We start from the raw sequence: 15,170 nt of genomic DNA on the forward strand, positions 1-15,170 counted from the left end.
AAGAAGATGATGACCATTATAACCAAAAAAGTAGAGAAAATTCTTCTATGTTAGGATGGGGGGGTGCATAGGAAACTCAAAAGATTATGAAAAATCCAACAAACATTCTGTAGGAAAAATAGACCTTTTAAGTTTTCCATTTAAGAAAACTGAACTCTGAATGTGCAGGTGGCAGACAAAGTTTAAGCCCTACTCCTAACAACTAAGTGCTCCTGTAGTATTGCTTGAATGCAGTGTCAAGCAATACCATAGAATGAAGAAAATCCTAAGTCCTATAAAAATTTGACATCTAAAGGCAATTTGAACATTTACCAATATTTTCCCAATATTGCATGGTATTCACAGATGAGATGGCTAAATTAAGAAGGTATGTTTTCACATATTTATATCCAACCAATTAAACAGTATTATTAAAAGATACTGATCAGCACATAAATATAGCACCAGTATGAAGAAAAGACATAACTTATTTGCTTTTCCTTAAAAAGAATGCCTTCTTGGAGTGGAAATTAACATTTTAAAAAGCACAAGAGACTATTAAAAAATTATACACAATCTTCATATTACAGATCCTCTTTCTAATTAAAATTCTTACCTTATTGTGTACTGAGGACAGCATGTTTGATTCATGACCGGTTTGTACACATATTTTCCACTTCTAAAATTACAAAAATACTTTGTTAATTTCTTATTTTTCACATGTACCAAAATAGATTAGTAAAGGAGCACTAAATGAACTCAGGGTAAAAAATGTAATCAATAGCGTAAAAATGCATTTAGATTTAATTACTCTTCATAAGCTAAATAATCTTCAAAGTGGGACTAGAACTCAGTCTTTTACTTCCTAAAACTTTATTTATGTCCTCTAAGGCTGCGGTCCCCAACGCCCAGTCCATAGCCTGTTAGGGACCAGGCCCCAGAGCTCTGCTGCCCCCAGCCCCGAAAAATTGTCTTCCATGAAACTTAGGAAAGGGGGGCACACAGCAGGAGGTGGGTGGTAGGTGAGTAAGCGAAGCTTCATCTGTATTGAGCGTGTTCCTCAATGCTCACTTCATTGCCTGAGGTCCACCTCCCACCCCCCACCCACCTCCGATCCACGGAAAAATTGTCTTCCAAGAAACCAGTCCCTAGTGCCAAAAAGGCTGGGGACTGCTGCTCTAAGGCTACTCATCTCAACTACGCTCACACCAGCAACTACGATCCCTTTCCTGCCTTCACCTGCCACCATCCTCAATACTACAGAGCAACGAGAGAAAACTGCCCACAATACTGTGGGAATGATGTATGCTGCTGCCTGTGACACCCACATTTTGGTATTCCACATGCACCATACAAAGCACCCAAAAACTAACCCGATTCTTTCCATGAATTCCACAGCTATGGTAATAACAGAACCATTCATTCAGCTCTCAAGCCAGAAACCCATGAGTCTTTTTAGACTTCTCCTTATTCACCTATATATCCTGTCAACAAGGTTTCCGCCTCTAAAACATCTTAAATTTGTCCCCTCCTCTATCACCATTGCCATTAAGAAGGCAGTCCTCATCATCTCATATGTGGATAGTGCAAAAACCTCTGGAACTCATCTTCCTGCCTCCATGACCACCCCCTCAAATACCTCTCTACTGTCTGAACGATCTTTCCCAAAACTAACCCCACTGGATTTCCTTCTTACATAAATTCCTTCAGTGGCTCCCTTCTACTTTTTAAATAAAAAAGTTCCTTATCATGGCAAACAAAGTCCTTCAACATCTAAGCTATGTCTACCTTTTGAGTTTCATTGTTAAGCTTAAGGAAAGTTGTGATGCTTCAGCTGGTGCTCACAATCCCAAGTCTATTGAAGAGTATTGGCATAGAGTATTTACATAGAGTATTCCTTATATTTACATAAGGAACTTTACCTAAGGGCTACTTAAAAACTATCTGCATAAAAATAACTACCCAAAAAGGCAATGTGTGGACCTTAATGGAATCCTAATTCAAATAAACCAGCTATTAAAAAAGAAATTTTTGAGATGATCTGGAAAATCTCATCAAAAGTGGGTAACAGATAGTATCTAAGAGTAATTATTAATTTTGTAAGATATAATAATGGTATCGTGGACCGTTAAAAAGGAAAAAAAAACTTCTTTCTTAAAGATACATACTTATGGGTATATTGATATGATGATATCTGTAATAAAAATGTACAGATGTAATTTGCTATGAAGTACTCAGAGTAGAGAGGAGAAGGAGCACCAATGAAACGGGACTGGCAGGATATTACTAGTAACTGTTGAAGCTTAGCAATAGGTACATAAGGTTCATCATGATGTACTCTTTGCTTTTGTGGGTGTCTGAAATTATCCTAACAAACATTTTTTTAAAAGGAGAGAACAAAATCACTATACAAAAGAATATCATAAAAATGTTTTTAAACTTCTTTGCAACAGGACAACATTTTAAAGCCATACCCTCTTTTTTAATTATAAGAACCACCTGAGTAATAGCAACAAGGTCTCTTTGTGTTAAGGAGCTTTACCTTCGCCATCCTCGGTCTATAAGATCCTGATAATCCCGTACTGTCATGGAATGTGCCCACATGCCTGAAAAAATAAGTAGTGTGTTAATGTTAGCAGGCTGAACTTTTTTCTTTTTTAAATTCAAAGTGTTATTTTAGAAAATATGAGTGTTCAGGATAAAGTTCTAGAACACTCATATTGGAGAAATGAGTACATACTTCACATTTGTTAATCTGACATACTAGACATACAACACAAATGAAAAGTAAGATTTAATTTAAAAAAAAACAAATACATCAAAGTGGTTACATTTAATTCAAGATAGTCAATAGTCTCTATGACATCATATATTAAGGTCCTCACTGCAATCAGACTGCATCAGACCTTCCAACTTTAATAATGTCCCCAATGATTTAATACACTGGTCTCTTCAGAAAAATGAGAAAGCAAATTTTTTCATGCATCTTATTTATATACAGGTATACATATTAATATTTACAGGGCAATCTTGAATATTAAAATAAGACAAAAGTATTTAACAATAATCTAAGTGTAAAAACTGAAAGTAACCCAAATGGTAAGGGAACTACGAAAAAAAAAAAAGACTACAAGAAAACTTTCAAAGGTATATCTGAACTAATGTTAAAAGAGAAATGGATTTTTCCCTTTTGTAAACCACAAACTGCATCAGAGATATGTAAAGATAAAGATAGGCTTCACAGAGCAGGATGTATTGAAAAAAATCATGGCACTATAGTCCAACAGAAATATCTGGACATCTGGCAGGTGCTCACTGATACCAACAGGTTACCCTATGAGCCTCAAGCTTATCATCTATAAAATAAAAATAAAAAAACTCACCTACCCAACAGGTGGATGCCCTATAATAAAGGTGATTAAAATTAAAATTGAAATGACAGAAATGTATAGTTATCTTTTCTAGATGAAAAGGTTGAAGGCAGGTTTGTTCCATAAAACACAGGATATTTATACTAGCCAATTTTATCTTACTAAAATTATTGGAAAAAATAACTAAGGACCTATTAAAATATTAATTTTAGGCACGTTTACTATAACATATTACATATAGATATTATAGTCACAATATGAAAATTCTGAAAAAGATATTATACTATCTGGTGTGCTTCTCTTAGGCTTTTTTCCTCTCAGAACTGTAATCATGTCGCATATGCTATTTGCATTCCGTTTATTTTCTCCATTTAACTCTACACTGCATAATCGTTTTTCCACTGGTTTCATAATCATCACTTCTAATGACTACATAACTGTCTACTCAAGACCGTTGCCCACAAGAAGCACCTAATAAACACTTTTAATGGATGAGTGAATGCACACACCATAATCGGTCAAATCATTCCCCACTTAACATTTTTAATAGAAAATACCTAAATTTATATCTTCGTGCATATCTCGTCTTCCACAATGCAGGATAGTTCTATTAAAATAATAGATTCTACATTCTATATTTGCCAGATGCAAGACACAGCAGGAAATAAACACGATGTTTTGTTTACAAACAACAAATCTTCCTAAGTAGACGTGAATCATGATAAAAAAACAAAATAAAACTGTGGGCTGGCTTTTCTGTCATCGAGGTGGGTGAAAGGATAACACTGCATACAAGCAACTGGTAAAAATGTCAAATAGATCAAGACAAACAGGCCCCCTTGCTGGCAGCAAGTGTGGTCACCAGTTTCTTGTATATTCTTTCAGAGACATTTCATGCATACATGACTGTGCACATGTGTGCACACACTCACACCTCCTTCTACACAAACACACCACACGCCCGATCGTCCTGCACCCTGAGTGCACTCACTACAGGGATGCTCCCACCTCAGTACCTACAGGTCAGCCTCAGCCAGCAACTATAGACTCTATAGTATTACCATCATTTATAACCCGTCTCCCAGTAATGGGCATCGGTTTTCAGACTTTAGCAACATAATCACGGTCTCGCCTGTCCGAGCAGCTGTGGGGTGTTTGGGTTTTGTTTGTTTGTTTCTCTTTTGAAAAATAAGCACTGAGAAGCTTCCCCACTGAGTCAGACGTGAGGTCCGCCTTGAATTCTGACAGCCACGGCCCTCCCGGGAGCGCCCTTTCCACCTCCACACAAGGCACGGAGACTGGCCGCCCGGACCACCAAGACCCCAAGGCCGCGGCGCCAGGGCTCCCACGCCCGCCGGCGCGGCTCGCTCACCATTGGAGCGACTGCCCGACTCGTTCTTGCAATAGCCGCAGCGGTAGAAGTCCTCGCCCTCGAAATACTCCACGATGCTGGGCGAAAGAGTGGCCCAGGCAGCCATAGCCGCGGCCGGGCAAACGCTCGGAAGCCCCGGCCCAACACCAACACCGCCGCCGCCACCCCACAATGCAACGCGCCGCCCGGGAGCCCCCGAGGCTCGCGCGAAGCCACTCGGGCGCCCGCAGGCCCGGCCAGCCCCGCGCCTCTCGGAGCTGACGCCGCCCGCGCCATCTTGACCGAGGGCAGCTTTCCGCTATTTCCGTTCCTTTTCTGTGACGGGCCCCCATCGTCAGTGAGGCTGAAGCAGAGACGGAACAGGGAGGAGAACACGCTGGAAAGAAACGAATGGGAAAGGGAAGTGGGAGCGGGAATGCGGGCCTGCTGTTCCGCCAGGGGCCGCCCCGGGGCGCCGCGGGCGCTGCGGGAGTTGGGCACGAGGCGGCCGCGCCAGTCCCGTCGACGGGGACACTCACCGCACGACGCCTTGCCCTCCTTGGAGTCGCAGTAGCCGCAGTGGTAGCCGGCCTTGAGGCCCTTGTACTCCACCGCCGAGGCCATGACGGCAGAGAGGGTCCGCTCGGGCGGCCACGCCTCTCGACGCCCGGGGCCGACCTCGGCGAGCGCGGGGCCGCGGCGGGGAGGGGTGGAGAGCGAGGCCGGGCGAGGGGGAGGGTCCCGGCGGCGCAGCCCCGCGCCCCGAGACACGCCCTCCCGGGACGCTAGCTTGGATGGTAGTCGTGCTCCGAAGCCAGGTGTGGGGCCAGCGCTCTGCGTGCTCTTCCGTCAATCCCTCCCACAGCTGCGCATTATCAGCCCCATTTCACAGATAAACAAACTGAGGGCTGGGGGTTGTGATTCACCCAAAGCCATTTCTTGCAGGTCTCAGATTCAGTTACCCTCTCAGGCCGCCCCTGACCGCCATATAGATAACTTAACTGGAGCTTCTTCCAAAACAGCTGGCACTCACTTAAATGCCCTAGATACTGGCAGGGAAGCAAGCATTCCATGAATGGGGAGGGGTCGCGAATTGGTGAGCACTTAAGCTTTTAAAGGGAACAACTGTCAAGTAGAGCCAGTTGCTGCCTTGTGCCACTATAAGCCCGGTGCCACATTTCTTATAACTTTTGAATAACAGAAGCTGGAAATCTAGATTTTTTTTTAAATACAAAATTTTAAAATATTTTTACTGTAAAAGAATTTTCTTTTAACTCTACAGTTCAAATAAAACATTTACAGAGGCTGAATGCAGCTGATGGGCCTCTAGTTTGCAACCACTTTAAAGAGGATTTCTTAGGGAATTACAATCTGGGCAAAGTATAAAAATGAGTACCTCCAACAAAGTAATAATATTCCTTAATCTTTCCCTTTGTGCACACAGATAATTTAAGCCTGTCTGCCCTCATAGTTTTCCTAGCCAACAATACAGCTGGTTATCCTTTTTGCAATGTTTAAAAAAGTGAAAACATGACACTCAGAAAAACAAGTAAACTTTTGAAATCAGAGGTCAGTTTCAACATTCCTGACCACAAGGTCCAATGTGATGGATGTGTGCCTAGCTGAAGAGGGTTTGTGGTGGCCTGGTGACTTAGTATATTGCCAGGCATCACTTGTGTCTCACACAAACCAAAGGAACCTAAGAAATGGCCACGCAGTATGCAGGAGGTTCTCAAGGCTCTTCTAGGTTTCTCCAGCTCCTTAGACTTGAAGCCTCCTTGCTACATCTCAGTACTCAAGTTCTTCAGACAGGCTTCATCCATCTTGTTCTTTATGGAATATTTGATTATTCCCAGTCCTTTCCCAGACAGGCTGTTATTGTGAATGAAAGCAAGGGCCTGTGGAATGAAACAGAAAGAGAGCAGCAGGTCATGTTCTGGACAGGGGCAGGAGACCAGGAGGCTTTTTAGTCTTTTCTTACATTCCTGTCCCACTTCACTTCTGTCCCTTTGAAGGCTCAACTTTATCCTAAGCACTAGACCAGCCTCAGCCAAGCCACTCCAGGTCATACCAGCCTTGAAGAATAAATGAGAATGTCCAAAGCTCTAGGCATGTGTTAACTTGCTTAATCCTTACCTCGACTTAACAAGATAGAAAATGTAGACCAGACAGGCTAAATCAGTGGTCCCCAATCTTTTTGGCACCTGGGACCCATTTCATGGAAGACAATTTTTCCACAGACTGGGATGGGCGGAGGGGGTGAGGGAGATGGTTTCGGGATGATTCAACCACATTTCATTTACTGTGCAGTCAAACCTCTCTGCTAATGATAAATCTGTATTTGCAGCCGCTCCCCAACACTAGCATCACCCGCTGAGCTCCATCTGAGATCATCAGGCATTATTCTCGTAAGGAACACACAACCTAAATCCCTTGCATGGGAAGTTTACAATAGGGTTTGCACTCATATGAGAATCTAATGCCGCTGATCTCATAGGAGGCAGAGCTTATGTGGTGATGCAAGCGATGGGGAGCGACTGTAAATATAAATGAAGCTTCACTCATTTGCCTACCACTCACCTCCTGCTGTGCAGCCCAGTTCCTAATAGGCCACAGACTGGTACCAGTCCACAGCCCCAGGGGATTAGGGACAGCAGGGCTAAATAACTTGACCAAGGTCACACAACTAGTAGGGGACATATAGGAGGAAGAAAAAGTAATAAAAAAAAAAAAAAGAAATTAAAGTAGAAAAGAGATACACATACTAGGTTTAGACTTCTGTGGGACAGGGGTTCCAGGTGTCTTTTGCTGAAGGTCAGAGGCAGAGTTTTCATCTTCCAGGCCCAAATGAGAAAAAAAAACCAAGCTTCATTTAGTTTCCCCCTTTTGGGGGGAAGGGGGGAGTACTATTAGAATATCTTTCTATTTATGAGACAGACAGTTGTCTTTGCTTTTAATTTTTCTACTTGAGAGAATAAAATGCTGACAACATTATGTTCGGTCCCATTAACATTTTTCATATTATCAGATGTTGGACGTGATACTGAGTCTGCAGAGCACAAGTGTGAGGCTCAGTACTAGGTCCTGGTGATGTGAAGGATCTTTGCTTGATGATAGTAGGCCTAGTTCATGTTTCTTAAAGGGAATGAAGTGAAACACATCCTTTCTCTCCAAAGAAGATGTGAGTAGATGGGACCTAAATTACGCCAGAGGAAAAAAGGGTAAGATACAGATCATCTGAGGGCAGAGAAGAGAGCACTCTAGGAAGGGGGAGTAAGTTGTATGAGCAGAGGCAGGGAGGTGGAGGGGAGCCTAAGGGGTCTCAGGTGCCAGTGGAGTCCTGGAAGATGCTTAGGAGGCCTAGATTGGACCCTCTCCTTCTGCTCTCTAGACCTGGTTCTTCAATGTGATAGCTACTAGCCTCATATCCTATAGAGCACTTAAAATGTGGCCAGTGCAAATGTGGGACTCAATTTTTTACCTTATTTTATCTAAATTAATTTGAATTTTATGGTGGTTTTTTTTTTTTTTTTTTTTTTTTTTTTTTGAGACAGAGTCTCGCTTTGTTGCCCAGGCTAGAGTGAGTGCCGTGGCATCAGCCTAGCTCACAGCAATCTCAAACTCTTAGGCTCAAGTGATCCTCCTGCCTCAGCCTCCCGAGTAGCTGGGACTACAGGCAGACGCCACCATGCCTGGCTAATTTTTCTATATATTTTTAGTTGTCCAGCTAATTTCTTTCTATTTTTAGTAGAGACGGGAGTCTCGCTCTTGCTCAGGCTGGTCTGGAACTCCTGACCTCAAGCGATCCTCCCACCTCAACCTCCCAGAGTGCTAGAATTACAGGCATGAGCCACCACGCCCAGCCAAATTTGAATTTTAAAACTACAGCAGTACAGAACACTAAGCAGGATAAATGCCCCAAAAATCTACACATAGACATAATCATATTTAAACCATAGGAAATCAAAGAGAAAATCTTGAAAGAGCCAGAGGGAAAAAAGAAACCTTCAGTGCAGAGAAGCAAGGATAAGAATTACATCACACTACTTGTCAGAAACCACGGAAGCAAGAAGACAGTGGAGTGAAATATTTAAAGTGTTGAAAGAACAAAAAACAGCCTGCAATTCTGTGTCCAGAGAAATTATCCTTCAAAAGTGAAAGAGAAGTAAAAACTTTCTCAAACAAAAATGGAGGGAAATTGTTGCCAGCAGACCTGACCTGCTTTGCAAGAAATGTTGAAGGAATTCTTCAGAAAGAAGGAAAATAATATAGATCAGAAATTCAGATCTACATAAAGAAAGAAAGAGCACTGGAGAAGGAATAAATGCAGGTAAATACATTTTTAACCTTAATAGATCTAACAGTAATTGGTTAAAAATAATAGCAACTTGTATTTCGTAGTTATAGCTTATGGAAATAAACGACAACAGTGTTATAAGGGATGGGAAGTAAGATACTTGTACTACCCATGAAGTAGTATAGTGTTATTTGAAAGAGAACTTGGATTATTCATAAATGTATACTGCAAACTCAAGAACAACCATTTAAAAAAGCAAAAGATAAGTATAGTTAATATGCTAAAAGAGAAAAAACAGAATCATGGTAAATGCTTAACTAATACCAGAGAAGACAGAAAAAGAGTGCAAGACAAAAAAAGAACAAGAGCAGTAAATAGAAAACAGTAACAAATATGGTAGATACTAATTCAGCCATATCAATAATCACTTTAAACATTAGTGATCTCAATACCCCAATTAAAAGACAGACTGTCAGCCTGGATTAAAAAAAACAAGATCCAACTATATGTTGTCTACAAGAAACCCATTTTAAATTTTAAAACACAGATAGATTAAAAGTAAAGGGATAAAGAAAGATATACCATGCTAGCACTAATCAGAAGAAACCTGGAGTAACTGTATTAATTTCAGAAAAAAAACAGACTTCACAGCAAGGAAAAGTAAGGATAAAGATAGGCATTGCATATTGATAAAGAGGTCAGTTCTCCAAGAAAGCATAACGATTCTTAATGTGTATGCACCTAACAGCAGACTGGCAAAATACATCAGGCAAAAATTCATAGAACTGCAAGGAGAAATAGATGAATCCACTATTATTATTAGGAGATTTCAACACCCCTCTATCAGTAATTCACAGATCCAGCAAGAAGAAAATCAGTAAGAACATAGCTGAATCAAATAGCACCATCAGTCAACTGAATGTAACTGACATCCATAGAATTCTTCATCTAACCATAGCAGAATACACATTCTTCACAAGCTTACACAGAACATTCACCAAAATAGACTATGTTCTGGGCCGTAAAAAACACCTTAACAAATGTTAAAGAGTAGAAATCCTAAAATGTCTGCTCTCAGATCACAGTGGAATTGAACTAGAATTTAATAATAGAAAGATAACTGGAAAATTCCAGAATACTTGGAGATGAAACACCATACTTATAAAGAACACTTGGGTCAAAGAAGAAGTCTCAAGAGAAATTTAGAAAAATGTTGAACTAAATGAAAATGAAACTACAAATTAAAATGTGTGGGATGCAGAAAAAGCAGTGCTTAGAGGGAAATTTATACCATTGAATGCATGTATTAGAAAAGGAGATCTAAAATCAATAAAGCTGCTGCTTTAGGAAATTAGAAAAAGAACAAATTAAATCCAAAATAAGCAGAAAAAATAAAAATTAGAGCAGAAATCAATGAAATTGAATACAGGAAATAATAGAGAAAATCAGTGAAACCAAAACCTGGTTCTATAAAAAGATCAATAAAATTGATAAACCTCTAGTAAGGTTAATTAAGGAAAAAAGAGAAGACAAATTGGCAGTATCAGAAATGAAAGAGGGATCATCACTACTGATCCCATGGACATTAAAAGTATAATAAAGGAACATAATTAACAACTCTGTGCCCACAAATATGACAACCTAGAGGAAATGGATCAATTCCTTGAAAGATACAATCTACCAAAACTCACACAAGAAGAAACAGATAATCTGAACAGGCCTATATCTATTGATAAAATTCAGTGGATAATTAATGACCTTCCAAAACAGAAATACCAGGTACAGTTGGGTTCACTGGTAAATTCTACTAAACATTTAGGGAAGAAATTGTACCAATTCTCTATAATGTCTTCTGGAAAATAGAAGCAAAGGGAATATTTTCTAACTCATTCTATGAAGCCAACATTACCAAAACCAAAGACATTACAAGAAAGGAAAACTACAGACCAATATCTCTCATGAACATAGGTGCAAAAATCCTCAAAAACATACTGGCACATTGAACTTAACAGTGTATGAAAAGACTCATACACCACCACCAAGTAAGATTTTTGCCAGGTATTCAAGGTTGGTTTGACATTAGAAAAGCAATTAATGTAATCCATCATCAATTTAAAGAATAAACATCATATGATCATATCAATAGATACAGAAAAAACATTTGACAAAATCCAACATGATAAAAACTCTCAACAAACTAGGAATACAGGGAAATTTCCTCAACTTGCTAAAGAACAGCTACAGAAACCCTACAGGTAACATCATCCTTAATGGTGACAAACTAGGGAGTTTCTCCTGAAAACCTGATCTTAGATCTCCTGATCTTAATAAGGAACGAGGCAACAGAAACAACAAAAAACTCCTGAAACTAATAACCAGTTACAACAAAGTTGCAGGATACAGCCTTGTTAATATACAAAAGTAAATTTTTTTCCCTTATATATCAGAAAGGAACAATAAGAATTTGAAATAAAATAATACCATTTATATTAACACCAAAAAAATACTTAAGCATAAATCTGACAAAATATGTACAAGATCTATAGGAGAACTACAAACCTCAAATGAAATAAATTTAAGAATGAAATAAATGGAGAGATACTCCAATGGACTAGTGTTCAATGGAAAAGTGATAGTCTTTTCAACTCAACAAATAGTGCTGGAACAACCCAACATCCACATGTTAAAAAAAAAAAAATCTAGAAAGTCTTTATACCTTTTAAAAAAATTAACTCAAAATGGATCATAAACCTAAATATAAAACACAAAACTATAAAACTCCAAGGTGATAACAGAGGAGTGATAAATGGAGAGATAGTTCCTTGAAGAAAGATGGATATTGTTAAGATGTCAGTTCTTTACAACTTGATCTGCAGATTCAATGCAGCCCCAGTCAAAATCCCAGGAAGTTATTTTGTGAATAGCAAAAAGGTTATATGGAAAGCCAAACAACATTGAAGGAGAAGAACAAAGTCAAAGGACTAACACTACTGGACTTCAAGGCCTCCTATAAAGCTACACTCATCAAGACAACCTAGTGTTGATGAAATAACAGACAAATAGATGAACAGAACAGAATAGAGTGCCCAGAAATAGACCCGTATAAATATAGTCAATCTAGATGATCAAAAAGAGAAATTTTACTTGCTCCTAGACAAAGGAGCAAAAGCATTTCAATGGAAAAGTGATAGTCCTTTCAACTCAACAAATAGTGCTGGAACAACCCAACATCCATATGTTAAAAAAAAAAAAAAAATCTAGAAAGTCTTTATACCTTTTATAAAAATTAACTCAAAATGGATCATAAACTTAAATATAAAACACAAAACTATAAAACTCCAAGGTGATAACAGAGGAGAAAATCTAGGTGACCCTGGATTTAGCGATGACTTTTTAGATCAAGAAAAAATAAGTTAAGTTGTACTTAATACATCTATAGTCTGAGCTACTTGGGAGGCTGAGGCAGAAGGATCACTTGACCCCAAGAGTTCAAGTCCAGCCTGAATAACATAGAAAGACCTTGTCTTAAAAAGGAAAGAAAGACACTGTTAAGAGAATGAAAAGCCACAGACTGGGAGGAAATCTTTGCCAAACATATTTTATAAAAGACAGGTATCTAAAATATACAAGAATTCTTAAAACTCAACATTAAGAAAATGACCCAATTAAAAATGAGCAAAAGATCTAACAGACACTTCACTAAGGAAGATAAACAGATAGCAGATAAACATATGAAGAGATGCTCCGCATCATATGTCATTAGGGAATTATAAATTAAATCAATAATGAGATGCCCTTACACACCTATTAGAATGGCTAAAATTTGATAACAGCAAATGCTAGCAAGGACGTGGGGACACATCGTTAGTGGTGATGCAACATTATACAGCCACTTTGGAAGACAGTTTGGCAGTTTCTTACAAAACTAAACATACTCTTACCATAAATCCAGTAATCACGCTCCTTGGTACATCCCCAAAGGAGTTGAAAACTTATGTCCACACAAAACCCTGCACACAAATGTTTGCAGCAGCTTTATTCGTAATTGCCAAAACTTGAAAGTAACCATGATGTCCTTCAGTAGGTGAATGTATAAATAAATGGTGGCACATCTAGATAATGGAGTATTGTTCAGCGATTAAAAAAAAAAATCTGGAATGCCATTTTCAAGCCATGAAAAGATATTAGTTTGTATTTCAACATTAGTGTATTTTCTGCTCAATCTTTAAATAATATGTGACTAAAAATATATTAAACTGTATTAATGCTTAAAACCTTCGTAGCAGTAGTATTTAGCTGAGTGACACACCGGCTAAGTGACCACGTGACTGGGCGATCTGCCCACTTGTCCAGCCTCCTCCAGCCACTGTGAGTATGTGTGCAGGATCTGCCCCGAGGGTTTCCACCAATTCCATTTCCATGAACAATACACAATACATATTCCAAAAAACCAAAAATGAAAACGATGCTGCCACTGCCTTTAGAGATGCTTTCTCTGACTGCACACAGCCCCTTCTAGTCCGTCTGTGCCCATTCAGCCCAGCTCACACTAAGTCCGTTCCCTCCCAACCAGACTATGTCTTCACATACCACCTCACAGTAGCCTCAATCAGGGATAGTGATGACACGCAGAAAAGCCTATGACTGCTTCTGGTTGCCTTAGAGATCACCCCAAGCCATCCTAAGGGATCAACAGTAGGTAGCTGAAAGTCTGAAAGAGGGCCAGAAACTTGAATGGCTGGAAATCAGTACCTTGCAGAGGAGAGAGCGAGAGACGAGAGCACCAGAGGGCAGCTCAGGAGAGTAGACACTGAGAGCAAAGATGTTGTACGTAAAGCTGGCGGTTGACAGGGCAATGGCTGAAGCGAAAGACATCAAAGGGAAACAGCAGAAGGAAGTGAGCAAAGGTATTATGAAGAGAGGGTGCGACAGAGGACTAGCCAAGGACCGACAAGCAGCATCTGAGTCTTTGGTGACAGACTCAGAATGGATGTGTCTGGGTGCGGAAGAACAGTAGGTATTATTTTCCTCTGTTTTGGGTACAGGCAAGAGAGTTTCATCTGTCTGGGGACCAGTGTAGCCCAGGGATGAAAATTATGTGCTCTGGAGTCACACACACACATATCCTGCCTCTGAAGCTAACTCTGGGGCCTTTGACAAGTCACTAAACCTCTCGTGGCCTCAGGTCTCTTTGCCCTATGAGGACCTACCTCATAAGGTTGTTAGGAAGATTAAAATAATCCATTTAGGTTCTAGCACCGTACCTGGTGTATAGTAAACTCAATGAGTGTTTGCTATGGAAACAGTGTAGGAACCTCTTAGAAAAGGAAAATATGAAAGCAGAAATATGAGTCTGTCGTTTTAAGAAGTTAGCTTTACTTAAAAGGCAAATATTCTTTTGTTTTTCCCAGTTCTATCTTATAAAATCCTTCTCTCTCTCTCTCTCTCTCTCTTTTTTTTTGCTAAGAGAAGCCAGAGAAAACAAAATATTTATTACCCAGGTTGCTAAACATAGAACATATCTGCTAACCTAGTTAAGAAACAAGCGGTCTCCAGGATGCCTACAGTAACTGTGCTCTAAAGTGCTAAGTTCCCTGCTATATTTTTCTGCATTCAATTTTTTAAAAACTTTCTTGTCATCTAATTGTTTCATTATCTATTTAAATTTGACAAGAATCATGAAACATGTTATAGTTAGATAGTTGTTTTTGGAAATTGATGACAGCTTATACATTGTATTTATTATATTTATTGCTAATAACTTTACACATAACTGCACTTAAAATGGACTTGCCAACTTTGAAAACTTTTCTCACCAAAGCTAAGTTCTTTGTTCTACCAATAACATGCAAAAACAGTGGTTTGTGGTATTTGAAATAGCAACTGGGTCTTCCCGCTCCAGTGTTAAAGGTGCCTCTGACAGCCTCAACCTCAAACATAACGTGGCTGTGTTTATGCTTTTATCAGAGTACACCCCCCCCTTGCTTTAGGGAAAGACAGAAGTTAAACATAGCACAGAGTCCTGCCTGCCGGCACAGAGAAATGCCTTCTGCGACATGTGGAAAGTGGGTCCCAAGTACAAGCCATACACGTTTCCTAAAACCTTTCTCCAAATCCTAGTAAAATTTCTCTTTTTGATTGTCTACATTGGCCTGGGCTAAAAATACTCAAG

At 39.6% G+C, this 15,170-nt stretch overlaps 1 protein-coding gene across 4 annotated transcripts in view; it reads right to left on the reverse strand.

The window, feature by feature from the left end:
• The window catches only part of ATE1 (arginyltransferase 1), a 114,521-nt gene extending 109,143 nt beyond the window's left edge, over positions 1-5,378 (reverse strand). For 2 of the 4 annotated variants that reach the window (XM_069460085.1, XM_069460082.1), the window contains exons 1-3: positions 5,241-5,378; positions 2,522-2,585; positions 596-658 (exon numbers count right to left, since the gene is read on the reverse strand). In XM_069460085.1, the coding sequence (XP_069316186.1) occupies positions 596-658; positions 2,522-2,585; positions 5,241-5,325 (212 nt within the window). In that variant the 5' untranslated portion in view covers positions 5,326-5,378. Of the gene's footprint in view, positions 1-595; positions 659-2,521; positions 2,586-4,722; positions 4,869-5,240 lie in introns of those variants that run through there. The other 2 variants (XM_069460084.1, XM_069460083.1) reach the window with 1 other exon arrangement.
• Between the last annotated feature and the right edge of the window lie 9,792 nt (positions 5,379-15,170).

Source organism: Eulemur rufifrons, chromosome 28, assembly GCF_041146395.1.
Source record: "Eulemur rufifrons isolate Redbay chromosome 28, OSU_ERuf_1, whole genome shotgun sequence".
In the NCBI taxonomy this organism is placed as follows: Eukaryota; Metazoa; Chordata; class Mammalia; order Primates; family Lemuridae; genus Eulemur; species Eulemur rufifrons.